Genomic DNA, 18174 nt, shown 5'->3' on the forward strand with positions numbered 1-18174 from the left:
GGTATGAAGTTAAAGCCGCATAATGAACTAGCTATAATTAGGTATAGATCTCATCATAAACATTATACATCATTGTCATTCATGTGAGTCAAACATGATGCTTCTTACTTACAAGTTAAAAGAAAATACTAATAAACTCAATAGTAGTTCGTATTCATTCTTTAATATATATGTATGTGTGTAACTTTGCTAAACAAATATGTCAAGTTGTCCAACTATAAACTTCATTTTATTGCTTTTTAACAGTGGAAGTTGGGTACTCAAACTTTTAAATTCTCAAACGTTCTGAGATAAATACTACTTAAACCAACCTTTTCAGGTAATAAATTCTATGTGATAATGTCAACTCAAAAGCCAATATTTCATAAGTTGGTTAAATTAAAATGATGTGTATTTAGTCTGAGAGTGGAGCAAGAGTTCCGTGATTCTTATACTTGCGTGCGCTGTTCTTAATTCTTCTACTTTTACCGCGTCGGTGCCAAAAACAGCATAATGCAGTAAGACCAAGTTCAACAATGACTTATAATCTAAAATTTCCCTTCCCCCCCTCCCCCCGAAAAAACCCACTCCAACCCATGTGCTAAACAAAATCTAAAACTCAAAACTCAAAAGAAGGTCAGATACCGGCTCGTTTTTAGGCCAGAAGTCACTATGGGCCCTACCTGTTGTGAGTGAAACACGGGCTGTGAAGCCCAGATGCTTGAGCCACTCGCCCAACGCGCAGCAACGCGCCATCCAGATTCCCACAGGGACCCCACCCACGTGGGCGTGTCCCCTGCTGTCAGTAGCCTAACGGCTACTTTTTTCGATCGAACGACCATATTTAAATGGGCCGTTGGTTAATCCAACGGTCCAAGTTCAAATTATTATTTTTTTTAGTTTTATATTTATATATTTATGGAATCCAACGGCTTAGATCAAATACAATCAAATCTAACAGTAAAAAAAAAAATCTAACGGTCCAAATTTAAATCCAACGGCTAAAATAATTTTAAAAAATTATTTAACTTAAAATTCAACCAAAAACTCTATAAATACCTATGTATTTGTTCAAACATCCACACAAAACTCACTTTTCTCCTACAATTCTTCCAATTTTTCTTTCTACCATTTCTTCTCATTTCCAAAATTTTCAAGATGGCAAAAGAGCTTGTTAGAGGTCATAATTGGACGTTTAACGAAGATATTGCTTTATGTTTGGCATGGATTTCTGTTAGCGAAGATGGTGTCATCGGCACCAATCAAAATAAAAAGGTTTTGTGGGGTAAAATCGTTGATAAGTTCCATGAAAACTCCAACGCCGGTTGAAGGGAAGTTGGTAGTGTTTATGATCCGTGGAAAATTATCAACAAAGCGTGCACTTTGTGAAAGGGAAGCTTGGAGAGAGCCATGGTTGACATGCCTAGTGGAAGGGGCGCCTCAGAAATTGTGAGTTTCCTCGTTGATATTTTAATTGTCAAATACATAATAGTATTTTGCAACTAATTGTTTTTATGTATTTGTTGCATAGGGTGACAAAGCAATGACAATTTACAAGATAAGAACTACACCAAAAAATCAAGCTTTTAAGTTGCATCATGCTTGGAACATCCTCAAGGATTGTCCAAGGTGGGGAACCAATGCGAACCAACAATGTGGAAGATTATTTCATAGTGAAACCCCACCCCCAAATGATGTCAATGAAGGTGTGAATTTTGCCAACAATGAAGGTGTCGAACAAATGACCTTAACTTCTTCTTTTGCAAGGCCCCTGGGCAGAGATAAGTAAAAGGAAGCAAAGAGAAAAGGGAAGTCCCAAGATCCGACACGTGCACAATTTGCTAGCGAAATGGCAATAATGAACGAAAACCAGTGCCGTCGGCAAGAAGAATCGGGCCAAATGCTTTTGGCCATGAAGGAAGAAGGGGATAGGGAGCAAGAAAGGTAGGAGACTAATTTGATAATGGATGACCTCGATAAATACACTCCAGAGAGGAAGAGATACTTACGTGGTAAGCAAAAGGAAATTTTACGAAGGAATGTCACAAGGAGTATATTTCAAGATGATGATTCATCTCAAGACTATCACACAAGTCCATCTCCAAGTCAAGATGGTGGATATCATTATTAAATTTATGTAGTCTATGAGTTTTCGATTGTATTAAGTTTATGTGGTTTATTAATTGTCTTTTTTTTTTTTTTTAAATTTTTAAAGTTCATGTTTATCATGATTTTCATGTATTGATTTAGTGATTTTTCAAAATTTATCGGCATTTAAATATTTTTAGGTTAAAATGTTCATAAAATTAATTTAGGATAGTCTATATATATATATTTATTTTTTTTAAAGTTATTTTAAAAAAAAAATTATCCTTAATTCATTCTTTGATAATCTGGGGTTAAAATTTTAGGCCAGAAGGATTGAAGTAGAAAAACTGTTTCTGGACTAAAACCTAAATTTTCTGGATTAAATATTTTTATATTTTAGGTCACCATTAGAGATGATCTAAGAACAAGTCAACTTCCATTAAATGCAGAAGATGTATGGAAGGAGGAGAGGGTTTGAGACTTTGAAGGATGAGAGTAACACCGTGAAAAAACAAAGCATATGAAGCAGCCAGGGCAATACAGAAGACGTTTCGTAACGTTTCTGTTACTCAAAAACTGCAGCAACAGTAAAAAACCCTGTGCACTGTATTCACCTTATAAAGCCAAAAACCATTCCTGCCGGCCTCGTAACAGTCACTTACTTTTCCTCAACAGTAAGCATCACTCCATATGATGTCGATGTTTCCATTTCCAATCTTCACGGGGCCCAACACTCAAACATCAAGTGGCTAATCCGCAGGTTACCAACTCCCTCCGTCCCAGCACGTGTGGACAGTGGAATAATAATATGTTCTTGTTTTTTTCTTCATATTTTTGTAAAATGAAATGTTTTATGTTTTCTCCAAGGGCACGTGCCCACGCTCACTTTTTCCGTGCGGGAACTTTATATGAAGCTTGTTAATACAATACGGTAAAGAAAATATTACAGAAAAATCTGCCAAATTTTTTAACAAGTCGAACAAATTACCTTGATTTGTCATTAAAATAAGCTTCAATTCTCTAAGCTGCCCCATTTAGTCAAAATTTTGGCTCCGCCTTTGTCCACATAGACAACTTCTACATGCATGCACATTCATAGGTTAGCTAGACAGACTTAATACTGATTGTATTTTTTTGTTAACATCCTTAATTTGTATAGAGATCAGCCATACACACTGCGAGAGGTATGATGGCGTTTAAATACAAAATCTGAAACAAATTTTATGTTAAGATAATATATATGTGTCAAAACTATCACCTCATACATCATCTGTTTGTGACTGATGTGTGGTTTGACGAAGACAGATAAAGCAGGTAATTTTCTTTTGAACAAGTAAGAATAATTGGGGTTCTACCCACCCCATTGTCAAATTAAACCGGAGCCTGATACGTCCTGCTAGGGACCCCCAGCCCCACCTGGTTCCGTTGCTTCTTTTAATAGTTGTTTTCATACTTGCTTTTATCTTTTACGTGGGAAAGCAACAATCTATCATTTGCACTGCTGAATGCAAAATTTTTGAATCTACCGATTGAAACGGTACTTGTGGTGGATGTATCAATGTGTTCTTCTATGCATATTGGAATAGGGGGACATTGATAGTGTTGTGATTTTTTTTCCTGAAAAAAAAAATGTTTCATCACGACATTTCATAGTGTTGTTCATATAGCAAATAATTTCCATGCACGTGCACTAGTTAGGGCTAAAGAATTTGCATTCATCCTTAATTAAAATGGTAACTTGATCAAAATTTAGGATATATATTTATATATAAAGAACTTGATTTCCAATAAAATGTGTTCTTTTGTTTTGATAGTTGTTTACACAAGTACAAATATACTATCGTTACAACAATTAATGTTACTTGTACTCAAAATTTTGAGCTAACAACATGTATATGCAAGTCTAATATAATTTTACCAAATTATTTCTATGTGCCATCATGGATGAAATATTATAGAAAATTTCTCTTTTTAAATTTTTGAATTAATTCACACAAAGAACTGTCTGACTCTTAGAAGAAAATCTTATCAAAATGTGATTCTTTCAAATGTGAATGAAGAAATTTAAAAGTATTATTATGATATGAGATTTAAGAGAGGGAAAAAAAATGAGCATACAACATAACACATCGATTCAACAGATTTCTTATCTAGAATATTATCCGTATAGTATTATTAATTATGGAGAATCGGGTTAAATATTCAAGGATAATATTCAATGAATGTGTTTGGGGATGAACATACAACATAATATTCGATTCAACAGATTTCTTATCTAAAATATTATCCGTATAGTATTAGTTATTAAGAATGGGGTTAAATATTCAAGGACAATATTCAACCGGTGTGTTTGGGGGATCTAGCTGGAATCGTAGGACTAGTTGAAGCAATTTTTGCTAAAAAATTATCTTCAAAAGAAGAGCTGATGATAAGACCGCGAATCCATTTCTTTTTCTTCCTAAAGAGGTGCAATTGAGGGGACATGAATAGTAAATCTCTTTCAGAAAACAGTGTATATCCTAAGGATAAAAACTATAAAAAGCATAATCGTACAATTTAAAAACCCGGCAAGGATTTGGTCCTCGGATTTAGACACACCTGCAACCAGGTAACATCCACTTAGATTTCATAAAAAAGGACCCCCACCCTCACTTCTCTCTTTAGTCTTTCCCTTCATTCCTGACCAGCCACGAAAAGCCAATTGGACTCCAACCCTAACAACAAAACACCGGACCCTCTCTCTCTCTCCTGCCGACTGGTTAAGAGGCACTATTCCTTGCTTTTGGAGGGAGGTGTTTTCAATTGGTAATACAAGAATCCCTCTTATAACATGTTGTATGATACTTGTGGAAAAAAAATACTCACAAAACAATACTAGCATACTACAAAGTCACTATAGATAAATGTATATATAGTACAAATGTATAATATCCATCAAATGCCTAAATAATAATAATAATAATAATTTGAAGAAATTAAAAGAGAAGCAAAAAGCAAAGGAAGCCTTTTGCTTAGGCTAAAGAACTCCTGGGCCTCTATATAGGACCCTAGGTAGAGACACCCGAATCCTGCGCCAAGATTGGCTGACTTACATGACGACATCTCTCTCCATCTCTCATTCTCCTTCATTCAAAATCATCAAATTAATAAAGAAATCCACAATCCATCTTTCCCTATCTATAAATACGTGCCCGTAAGCACTTCTTCCTACCAAGTTCTAGCTAGCCACAAAAGCCCAGATTCAAGCAACAAATAGCTACGTTTTACTGTGCCTGCCTAGCTAAATGGACTACTTCACTGCTACTAATGACTCTAGCGCAAATAATTTCTCTAAATCTTCTTCTTCCGTGACAAAAAACAATCGTGGTGGTGGGAAGAACAAAAGCAAAGGAGTGAGGCTGTCCACTGACCCACAGAGCGTGGCTGCTCGTGAGAGGAGGCACAGGATCAGCGATCGGTTCAAGATCTTGCAGAGCTTGGTTCCTGGTGGGACCAAGCTTGACACTGTGTCCATGCTGGAGGAGGCTATCCACTATGTGAAGTTCCTCAAGACTCAGATATGGCTTCACCAGACCATGATCAACTCTGTGGACGATCACCATGATCCATCATCGTCATCATCACCGTCCATGTTGATGGACATTCCAGCTCATCGTCATGGTCTTCATCCAACTGGGTGCTTTGATCAGCTTCCTCCGCAGCATCATCAGCAGACTCATGATTCGTACGCTCACAGCAATTTCGTTAGTGCTGTTGCTTCAGTGCAACCACCGTCGCCAGCGGTTAATATTCCAATAATGCCGGAGTATAACTACTTCCAAGGTCAAGAAACCCTTGCCAATATTGAAGCCTATATGAAATATTATAGCTAGCTTTAGCAGAGAGGGGACGGCCGGGTTAAAGAGCTAATATCGCGGAATCCTTCTCTGCTCTCATAAAGAAACTAGTTAGATTAAGTCTCTCTCGTATTAGGTTATGTATTAGTATATGTTGGGAGTTAGATGCGATTTGATGGTAGTGGTGGTGTGTTTAAATAACAAAAATGTTGCTTTTAACTAATATTACTTTGTGTTGCTCTAAAAATGGAAAGGAATGTTCTCTGTGTTTGATGGTTTCTGTCGAGACCGATTTAGATTAAGTGCAAATTTGGTGTGCTGATGAACCTAGGAATGATCCTAAAAGTATCGATTAGCTTAAATATCCTGTGGGTTTTAGGCTGGATTAGTAGGGCATGTTTGCTAAATACGTGCTTGGGTCGATACTCGTTAGTTTCCTATAGTATTAAGGGAATACTCTTGGATCAATATACTCTTGTGATAAAAACTCCTAAAAAGTGATGCATTGTGAATCAATTTGCACTTTTTAATTTTATCTATTTTTTAGCTAACAAGTATTTTTCTTACATATAATCTATCGTGCCATAAAAATTCGCCCTGACGGAATTATAGCGTTAACGGAGTAGAGACCTCCCCAACAGACCCGATCGGATATATGTGAATTTAATTTCTACAAACTCAAGTACAGGTTCGTGAAACTTTTGAATTCGTACTTATTATGCTAAAGATAAAAAAAAAATATACAAAGAGTAAAAATGTCAAAATAGATAATCAAACAAACCTCAATCACTTATGTGTTTGAAACTGCTTTTGAAACAACGCTAAAAGCGTTTTCTAATAATAAAAAACAATATTTTGTTTTACGTTTGCTAGAAAATACTTGGAAATGGTGTTAAGTTGTAAAACCATTTAATTAAGAAACACATATTATGTACTTCATTCTGAAGCACTTGAATTCCTCATTAACTTTTGAGTTAATTGGGATCCACCCTGCTGGATCTAAGTCGTAAAGATCGGCTTGTCTGGGAGTTTAATAAGAACGGGTGTTACTCGGTCAAGTCGGGGTATAGATGGCTGCAAGATAGATCGTTGGAGTTGAGGGATACTCGTCGGCCTTCTGTTCGTGGGGTTCCCAGGGATTTATGGAAAGGTATCTGGAAGTTGGAGGTGCCTCCCAAGTTGCGGCATTTCTTGTGGCTCACTGTGCATGGGTGTCTTCCTACTCGGGATGCTTTTTTCCGCCGGAGATCCTCTCAGACCTCTACTTGCCCTATTTGTGGCTACCACGATGAAACCACGGAGCATATGTTCCTCTCCTGTTCATGGGTGGAACCCATATGGTTTGGAGGGGCGTTGGGTTACAAAGTGGATCGGCTTTCTCTCCCAGCTTGGGTGGACTGGATTCAGGCGGTCTTCTCTCCGAATATGTGCATCACGGGCGATACGAAATGGAGGCAATCTTACATTGTGTTCACGTGTTGGTGTATTTGGAAGGCCCGCTGTGATTTCGTGTTCAATGGGGTGCCCTTATGTCCTCCCAAAGTTTTGGCTGCGATCTCTGTGGCTGTGAGCTCTTTCTTTGGTACAAAGGCAGCGGTAGGGTGTAGAATTGTGGGCGAAGGGAGGAAGGAAAATCAAACCGTGCGGTGGTGTGCTCCGGTCCATCCTTTTGTGAAGATAAACGTGGATGCTAGCTGGTCCAAGGCCTCAAATTTGGGTTTTGTAGGGGTGATTGCGCGGGGACAGGACAGAAGGATGGTGGCTGCCGCGCGGTACGCTATCAGGGCTCCTTCGGCGGCTGCTGCGGAGGCCACCGCGTTGATGCATGGGTGCCAGTTAGGTGCGGCCTTGGGAGTCAAGTATGTCATCTTGTAATCTGACTCCCTTGAAGCTATAAAATGTCTCTTTAGTTCGCTGTCTATGGGTAGTTGGGAGGCCTTTCCCGTGTTGGCTCGGGTTAAGCAATTGGGACGGGCTTTTCTGGACTGCCAATGGTCGTGGGTGCCTAGAGTAGCTAATAGTGTGGCGCATGAGTTAGCGTCGGTTGATTTTCCGGAGATGTGTGATGTTGTATGGGTCGATAGACCCCCATCTTCGTTGGTCTTTGTATTGAACAATGATGGGCTACCTTGTCCTCACTAATTTGGGTGTGGTGGTGTTGGGGATGACGCCTCTACTAGGTGGGGGGGTCTTTGTGGTCTATCCCTTGTCACTGCTTGGTATTGTTCTGCTGTTTGCCTCTTGTAGGCTTCTATATAATCGGTTCGTTGGGTTTCAAAAAAAAAAAATGGGATCCACCCTGCCAATCATATCTTTTAGACTAAACATTGGTGTCTTTTTCAATTTAAAATTTGAGTTAGTCGTATGATATATAAATGCCATACTTTTGATTTTTTGAAATGCAAGTACGATATTCATTTATAACAGGAACAACGTATGGTCAGAGATAAGGGTGCTAACAGTGGACCTCGATAAAAATCTTCCCGATAAGTAACCCGAATGAAGAGAAAAAGAGTGTTCCGCAACAAACAAAATAACAATTAAGACTATCCTCCCAAATAATCAAGACTTTAACAATGAGAACCATCCTCCAACAGAAGGTTAGAAATTAAATCAAGGTGTTCCTTAAACCAAGAAACCGGGTGCTCCAAGGTTAGACTGAATCTGGCTAGCCGATGAGCCACTGAATTAGCATGTCTTCACACAAAGCTTGCTTTCAACGTTTTGAATGACTGCAAGATCCTTCGGATATCCTCCAACAAATGCCCAAATGGCCTGTGATTAACCACCGCATTATTTTGAATTGCGACGATGACCAACAACGCATCCCTTCCAATATAATCTGCTCAGTCCTCCATTTGCTATAAAATCCCCAGCTACATTCCTAATGATGACGCCAACACCACCCGCTGCCGCATGTTCATCCCACGCACCATCAAAATTACACTTGAACCAACCTTCCTCCAGCCTCCTCCATGTCTGCACATCATTAGGTTTGACAGGCTTTTGTACCACATTCCACTTTTTAAACTCCAATAGCCATGCATGAGCTTGTAATTGGATTTCCTGTGGTTGTAAAACTGATTCCTGCCAAAGCATTGCATTACGAGTGTTCTAGATCTTCCAAATCAACACCAGTGCCAAATCAAAGCTCTCCCTAGAGAGAGACTGAGCCAACCGAGCCAGCCATTCTTGAAACCCAACATCTCTGTGCTGCAACATTTGCAACCCCAAAGGACTAAAGAACCATATCGCTGCTGCTCGGGAGCAATGCAATAGACCATGTTCAATTGCTTCTGGTACGTTGGCACAAAAAGGACAACAATCATCTACAATGGTGGTGAGCATACACTTTAGTTTAGTAAAAATGATATTCTTAATAATTATTTGTACCATTCTTTGTATCATGTCTAGAATAGAAATAGAACTCACGTGCTGATAAACCTTATCTCTATTAGAAAAATAATACATATAAATTATAAGTGTAACACTACTCTTAATTTAGTGGTGACCGGTGAGCACAAATACTCCAACACTTTGTCATGAAAAAAAAAAAAAAAAAAACTTTATATAATGATCACAATTATTTTGTGAATGTTGTAGATGAATTCAAGGGAGATTTTAATTAAAAGTCCACGACATTAATTGTATTCAAGTTCGAGTATTAATACCGTCGGGTTCGTGTTCTTCATCCTTTTTTCGAATCACATAAGCAAGCAAGGTCACCAATCTCGGAACCATTAGTCCATCATTAACCAGGAAAACCCACCCCACCCAAACAGAATGTAAGGCCATCTCCATCCAAAATGGCTACGCATAACTCTGCCCAGAATTATAGCCATTTAAGAAATTATTTTTAAATAAACAGTATCGGTCCATATTCATATATCATTTCTAACCGAAAGGGCTAAACATAGCCCTCTTACTAATTTATTAGTTTTAAATTTATACTTTAAATTTATTGCTTAATTTAGTTAAATTACTGTTGGATGTTTTCAAATCTTGCTATTAAATTTGAATCTATTATTGCAATTGCGGAGTGAGTTAAAAAAAAATGGCTAAGAGGGAGACTATATTTGGGCAACCTGATGCCTCTTTGGCCAAGTAATAGTTTGGTGAGCTTCATAAAATTATAACCCAACCATTGATTGGAAATGAATTTTTTGACAAATTAGATCATTTTTTTATTTTTGAACATTTAGCCCTCTCTGTTAAAGATGACCTAAGAGGATTGGACGGGTGACAGCGCAAGGTCCATCAAATGATAACACGGTTAATTGGATTGGTTAAAAGTACTTGCCAATCAATCTTAAATTTGTTTTTGAGAGAAAACAGTGAGAGAGGCGACTGTCAATCACATTGTGCTGGGGAGAAATTTTTAGGTGTACCGGGTACACCAAAAAATTTTGGTGTACCCTCACTCATAATGGTGTACCCTCACTTTTTGTACCCTCAATAAATAAATAAAAATCAACCCATTATGAGTGAGGGTACACCTAAAAATTTCTCTGTGTTGGGTGCATTTGATAGGTTGTTTTAACCATATATTAATCGATAATAAAAAAAAAAGTAATAAAAATCATGAACCAACCTAGATTTTGAGAAAATTTTGAATGTGTCTGGAACACATAATAGTACATCATGTGTCATTAAATAAGTAATGAAATATTTAACAACTTAAAATATAAAACTTCTCTTGACTTATATAATGACAAATGATATATCATCCGTGTTATAAACATAATAAAAAATTTCTCCTAGATTTCCGTATAGCACTTGTATGAAAAATAAAAAGTAACAAAAATGACGCACAGTTCCCAAAAAATGGCAGAAAAAATGAAATACTTTGGTAGTGTTTAATGTCAATGTAGCCGGCTAGAAAATAATACAACGTTTCGCAAAAACGCTTATGAGCAACAATGTTTAGTACATAATTAAGAATTACGAAACGAGCCATCAACGTTAGACATGAAAAAGCTAATAAAGAATGCACGAAGCACATATCAAGTGGAAATTGGTCCTTCTAATGTCTTTCTTTCTCTTTGTTTAAAAAAAAATGACAACTAGTGGCAGACCACTATTATCTACTCCTCTAAAGCATGGTTGAAACTGACAAGTGATGTTCATTTCCTCTTATGTTTTCCGGGGGGGGGCGGAAATTAAATTGTAGCTTCAATCATATAAGAAGTAAATAAAAAACATGGTTGATTCCAAATATTAATATAGTTTTACCTAATTGAAATGTTTTTCTTCCTTTTTGTTGGAAAATTTGCTTTTGCACGATACTTTCCAACTACCCAGTGGGCTTATAGTAAGCCCAGATGCATCTTTATATGGCCCATACAGTTGTTCATTAATAAGTTTTAACGTCCGACGAAACCGTCGGAAGAGCCACGGGGGGAACCGTAGCAAATCTAACAAGTTCAACACTTTGCCATGCTGCGGACCACATTTTACAAAGAAGGGAGAGAGAGAGAGAGCATCAACGGCGCACTTCTGTTCAGGTATTTACCCTAAAAACTTGAGCTCGTTTGGATGTGCTTTTAAAATGATTAAAAATAATTTTGGAGAAAATATTTTTGGAACCAATTCTTAGTAAAAATACAAGTAAATTCTAAAAAAGTACTTAAAATGCTTCATGGAAAAAGCACATAACTGATGCTTTTTCCAAAAAACACGTGTTTTTGAAACCTAAAATTATTTTCTCTAAAAGGTTTTCAGTCATACATGAAAGTACATAACGAGCACTTAAACTTTTAGACGCTTATTTGGTGTACTAGTTTAATGGCTCATCACCTGTTTGATGAAAGTTCTCACCGGCATTTCGGGGTTTATAATTATATGAAATTGTAACACTAGCAAAAGTAGAAGTTAAGAAGAAATGTGAAGAAATAGAGAAGAAAGTCGAAAACAAAAAAGCTGTGTCTATGGAGAAAATGAGTAGGAAGAGGAAGAAAATGATGTAATAGGTGGTGAAAAACTGCATGTACAATTTGGATTATGGATGGCCCTCTTCCTACTTATATCAAGTTTTGAACAAAACACACAATATGGACCCCGAAACACTCTGTCTTCTGAATCAATCTCGTCTCCGCTGCAGTCTTGCATGATATATGTGCTCTCTTCTTCGGAATCTTCGTCCTCCTCATCATCGTCCCATTCGTCACGAGTTCTGTAAGAATATCCCATCATTGGAAGAATTACCAGAAGAATTTTGTCAATGTTGTCCTCTAACCAGTTTCTTCCTTCTTCCCACACCATTAAGAGGATAACAACAACTCCTCCTCCCACTCCATAACCCACTCCAGTATATATGGACTGCCAATCAAACTCAACTTTTGATGCTTTGTCTCGACCCTTTGGTGCTGCATTTGGTGATATGTTGGTGTCACTGCATTTTAGAAGTGAAGGTGGCCCACATAATCCTTTATTGCCTGCGAAGGACTCCGCTGGAAATGTTGAAATCTGGGTACTGAATGGTATCTTCCCAACCAGTTGATTGTATGAGACATCCATGAAAGAAAGGAAAGTAAGGCGCCCAAACTCCACTGGAATTTGCCCGCTCAAGCTGTTGTTTGAAAGGTCTAACGACTCAAGTTGTCGTAGGTTACCTAATGATGATGGGATTGGGCCTGTGAGAGAATTGATGGACAAGTTGAGGCCATAGAGGGATTTGAGTTCTCCCACCTCCGCAGGTATTGATCCACTAAAGTTGTTGCATGAGAAGTCAATGTAGGTGAAAACAGTTAGAATCTTTACCAACTCCATTTCCAGACCCTTATTTGTAACTGTTATAGCATCCTGATAGTATACCTGACTGAACTTTAGAACTTGAAATCGAAGGTGATTAGTTTTTGACTCGGCATCACTTTCGTCAGCCATCATTGCTTTCCAGGTTCTCAAGCATCTTCCTCGTATTTCACCATTAAAATTGTTGCGAGCTATGTCAACAATTTGTAGCTTTGGCCAGGTACCACTGATTTTGTTACATCCCATGTGTCCATAAAAACGGTTGGATCGCAAAACAAGGACACGCAAGGAGGATATCTGCTTCAACAAGCAAGGATAGGTATCTCTTATCTGATTGTTTCCAATGTTTAAAACCTCAAGCATTCCGCAATTGCCAAGAGATTTTGGAAATTGACCTTCTATCTGATTTTCACTGAGGTCAAGAGTTCTTAAACTGCAATGCTGAGGAAATCCATCAGGAACAGAACCATTAAGTCTGTTTCTCCTTAGATTAAGTATGGCCAGTGTCCCGCTAATGGTAGTCAAGCATTGGGGAATCGGGCCACTTAGAGAATTATTGGACAAATCAAGAACCTGAAGATATGCTTCCTTGCACATCGATTTTGGAATGCTTCCATTTAACTTGTTGCTTGAAAGAGAGAAGAACATAGTGTACATAAGGAAATCACCAATGTCAGCTGGAATGCTTGAGCTGAAATTATTTCTTGAATAATCCAGATAAGTGGCCAATCGTGGAAGCATTGGAATTTGTCCCTGAAGCTGGTTGGAATGAAGGTCAAGCACAGACAAATTAGAAGTAAGATTGGGGAAAGGAACTTGTAGAGTTACCAGAAAGTTGCAAGAAAGATTTAGTTGACTAAGACTACTGAGCCTCCAAATCCAGTTGGGCACCTCACCATGAATCTGGTTTAATGAAAGGTCCAAATAGCGTAATTGAGATTGATATCTCAAGAAATCAGGAAACACTCCCAACTTTCCAGAAGCCAATTTCAATGTGGTAATGCGGGGATAAGAGGAAAACGAGGAACTGGAACTATCATAATTAATCAACAAGCTATTGTATGAAAGATCAAGACTCGAAAGATTTCTCAGCCGCTGAAGGCTATTAAGTGAAAAGGCGCCACTGAAGTTGTTCGAAGAAAGTGAAAGTATCTTGAGCTCACTGAAATTAAAGATAGACACCGGAATTGGCCCTTCCAACTTGTTGCTACTCAAATCAAGGGTGTCCAGTACAGAATTATTAGCAAATCCATGCAAATGACCAGAAAATTGATTGTTGGAAAGCTGTAGCTTCTGCAGCATGGGAAGAGAAAACACAGACGGTGGAATAGTCCCATTAAGTAGATTGTGTCGCAAGTCGAGACTCACCAGATTAGTCAGGTTTTCCCAGTGCGAGGAATTAATCTGATCCGTTAGCCGATTGTATGAAAGATTTATTAGGGTCAGATTCTTGGCCATACTGAAGGATGGAACTGAACCATTGAACTTGTTCTTTGCGAAGTCCAGATAAACCAACTGCGTAAGCTCTTCCGTTGACCTCGGGATTGATCCAGTGAAATTGCAAGTTGCAATATCTATTTTGGACAGGAATCTGAGGTTCCCAATAGAGTTTGGAAGCAACTGGCCTGAAAAATTTGCCCCATTGAGAACCAGGGATCGAAGAGATCCATTCTTCAGAAATTCTGGCAAGGAACCACGAAGCTGCGGATTATCGGATAAGTCAATAGTCTGCAGTGTAGGTACCTGGAAGATCTTCTTAGGGAATGCACCATGTAATCCAGAATTCACCATTCGTAAGGAAGTCAAATTCGGGAAATTAGAGAAGAACTCCGGAACATGAGTAGACAAATTGTTGTTCTCAATACGAATAACCGAGAGAGATTGAAGCTTCAGTAGTGAACTATAAATAGGGCCTGAAAGATTACAAGAGGACAAGCTCAACACCCTCAATTTTGGCAACGAAGATGATATCGCTTGACACCACTCGGTCCCCTGTGCTGATATATTCACACCATCAAGATGAAGTTCAACAAGCTCAGAAAAGTTCGCAAGCAGCACATTCAATTTCGGATTCTCAAGATTCAACGAAGGAGTTCCGGGGAAATAAAAGGTAGACAAATCAAGAGTTACCAACCTCGTCAAGTGCGAAATCTCAATTGGAACCTGCCCCGCAAAGCCAGCATTTGACAAGTTAAGATTACTCAAGCCAGTTAACTGCTTGAACTCGGAAGGAATCTGAGTGTAGTTGAAGAAGTTGTAAGCCAAATTCAGGTTCTCGATTGATTTCAGACCGAAAAGAGAACTCAAATTATCAAGTCCACCACTAATCGCCTCGCTGCTCAAGTCCAAATTCGAAACACAACCCTTTTTGCAGGATACTCCTTCCCAAGAGCAGTAATCCGATCCATTCTTCCACTTCACAAGTTTTTTAGATGTTGCAGTGTCAAATACGAGGCTGTTCTTCAATTGTAGCAACAAAGATTGCTGATCCCCGGGACACTGGCCGGAGACATGAAATATGTTTATGCTGAGTGAAAAGTAATAAAGGGGTATTAAGAAAAGCCATGAAAACAGAGGAATTCTCATTGAAAGCTCAGAAAAAAGAAGCAGAGCAGGCTAGGATTTTCTCAGTGAATAAATGAAGGCAAACATCCATGAAAAAAAACCCCTTTGGCCCGTGGATTCGAGTCCTTGACCGGACGAAAATCTAGAGGAGTTAGCGCGGAAGGACGAAGAGTTTAGAGGGAAGAACAAGGAGGAAGAAAAACGCAGAGAGAACTGTCGGGATGGGGATTTGAAGGAAGGCTTAGAAACGCGTGTTTTGTATAATGTGGACTCGTTCTTACTTGGGCGGCCTTTGATTATTGTATTTTTTTTTTTTTATATTGTTGAAAAATAACGATTGCCATTGTTGATCCAAATTTTAAGTGGCATGTTTTTTGCATTCGGAGATTTTTGGATAAATCTTTTTTGTTTTAAATTTATAGAAAAAATAAGAAATTTGTAGAGGCATTATTACAACGGTCGGACTTTGAGTCATACATCTTGTTTATGCGCTAAGAAAAATATATTGTCATTGCATCTATGTGAGTCGAACCTATATACTCTTGAAATCAAGGCCAGACTACTAGATCCAAAGCTAATTGATTTAATTACTTTAAAGTTAAAATAATTCTTGGAAAACAAAATCATAGAATCTCGTTTTTATTTTTGGTTCAAAATCATAGTATAATTAGAAGAGTCAGTCTTCAATTCTGACCAAACGGTGGTTATCTCTCACATATTAATAAAAATTCTTGTAAGGCCTGGTTGTTGCAACACCAGACCGTCATCATCCTTAAATAATTAGATTTTAATGATTAAATATCATATCCGTTTGCATGTTTTAAACAGTATTTAGGGCCTAAACATATGAAACGTAATAGGCTCCCTTCTATCTTATAGCCTGAAAAATATGTACGTACGTAATATTAAGAGGTGATCCAGTGATAAAGAATGAACTTCAGACCTATATTCCATAAGACATATCCTGAGTTTGATTCATGGCGTTCATAATCGCATGATGGTGGACAAATGAAGGTTGAAATATTTCTGTGAGTTTTTTTCGACTCTTAAAAGGGTAGATGGCATTGGCGAAGCCACCCGTTGAACTTTTTTTAAAGAAAAAAATGTATGTACGTTCTTTATGCACCAAATATCTTCGCTATTTTGGTTTTCAAATTGGTGCTTTTCATGTTAAACAATGCATATGTGAATTTTTAATTTGGAATGCATCATTTTCTTGGTAAGAGATGTCGATATCAGTTCCCTAATTTATATAGTGTGAAACCATTGATAAGTTGGGCATCTTTAAGTGGAGGTCAATTCTTGGAAAAGTAGGACAAATTATTATTTATTTGTTATTTTAGTTATGGATGATTTTGAAGCTAATTTTAGTGTTAAGAGTATGATTCTCTTCCTTCCAAATTCTTTTCTTCTTCAGTCTTTTTCTATTTGAACGGTTACGATTAAACCATGTTAGCATCTTGTGTTAATATCTTTATAGAATGAGAAAGACAAAACAAAAGTGAGAAGGAGAGAGGAGAAAAGGGAGGGGACACTTATTTGAACTTTTACGATAAAACTACGTCAATATCTTTTGTTAACATCTTTATAGGAAGAGAAAGAAAAAAAAAATATGAGAAAGAAGAAAAGGAAGGGAAGAAAATCCTACCGGGTCAATGTCGTTGTTGGTAAAGAGAAAAGGTCATGCAATCTTGTCATTAAAGTTTGACATTTAGCCATGTAGTTTGGTCTTTGGTGCTTACTAATGATCTAAACACTTCAAAATAAATTAAAAGCATAATGTGGAAAATACTTGACTTTAACGTAGAGTCGTGCCCTTTCTAAAGCCAATTACTCTCCGTTCGAGGACTTTTTAGCAGGAAACATTTTTGTTCTTAAACGCTTTTGTGACAAGTGTTTAGAAACAAGTTGAATTTTTATTAAAATCCCAAATGCTTTTTTACAAAATAATAGAAAGTGCTTTCCAAATAAGTATTTCAGTTTTTTGTTTTTTCTCTAAAAACATTTTTAAGATCAATAAACATTTAAACTTTTTGATCGAGCACAATTAGAAGCAATACTAAACCAGTCTGAACTTGTTAAACAATTTTCACACCAAAATACACATCGAAAAATCAAGGGAAACAAACACATACACAAGGGTAAATGAACAAGGGTAATGATTGAAGTTCCATACCAATTTAGAGCCTAGACAAGCAAAAGGAGTCGTTGAGTGGTACATGTACTACATATGGCCCCCCAATTTTTGGTGTCTTTGGAGTTGGTTTGATATTCTGCCTACAACGGTAAAAAATGGTCCCATGCGATGCGTCCTACCCCAACTACCCTGGTTTTCCTTTAGACTAGGACACCCTGAATCTTCCTGCCCTTTAGGCAAAGGTAGATATGTTGTCACTAACAAGTGAGACTTGAAATCTCAGCTTATCAGTTAGCTCGCTCATCTACATTTCTACTCTACAATTTTCTTCAATTTCGATCCCGTTGATTATTGAGGGTTCAATTTTAGGTTTGAATTATCAAATTGTGGGCGGTGAAGCGATTAACCATTGATGCTAGAAAGTATAATTTCTAAATTTACGATTCCACGTCCTAAAACAATTAACCATATCAATAAATGAAATGAAAGTTTTAATAAATTCCGAAGAAGTTGAAGCTTCACAAGAACGAAAACTGAAACTTCACATTTATCCATACTTTATAAGAATGAAAACTGAAAGAATATTTTTCTTTAAACAAGCTCAGTTCACACCAAACATTAAGATTACGTTACAATATTCGACGAATTGAGCAATACAACAAGAAGCTAATGTATTCCAAACCTTAACATGCATTTATCTGACTAAGAACAAGATCAGCTCGTCGATATGATCAGGCGGCTTCTTATTTGCTAGGTAATGAAAATTTGAAACCAGAAAGATAGGGTTTTGGTCAAGCAACGCATAATTGATTTAGAGTT

General features: G+C 37.6%; 1 protein-coding gene across 1 annotated transcript; it reads right to left on the reverse strand.

Moving 5' to 3' along the window:
* Nucleotides 1-11680: 11680 nt before the first annotated feature.
* Nucleotides 11681-15483, reverse strand: LOC137745637 (receptor-like protein 7). Its single transcript, XM_068485625.1, has one exon. It carries the CDS (start codon nt 15237-15239, stop codon nt 11829-11831), a length of 3411 nt encoding a protein of 1136 aa, XP_068341726.1. The 5' UTR covers nt 15240-15483; the 3' UTR covers nt 11681-11828.
* Between the last annotated feature and the right edge of the window lie 2691 nt (nt 15484-18174).

The sequence above is a fragment of the Pyrus communis genome, chromosome 9, assembly GCF_963583255.1.
Source record: "Pyrus communis chromosome 9, drPyrComm1.1, whole genome shotgun sequence".
NCBI lineage: Eukaryota > Viridiplantae > Streptophyta > Magnoliopsida > Rosales > Rosaceae > Pyrus > Pyrus communis.

Coding starts and splice junctions, on each gene's coding strand:
- LOC137745637 (XM_068485625.1), bottom strand. CDS start 15,239: ATGAGAATTCCTCTGTTTTCATGGCTTTTCTTAATACCCCTTTATTAC.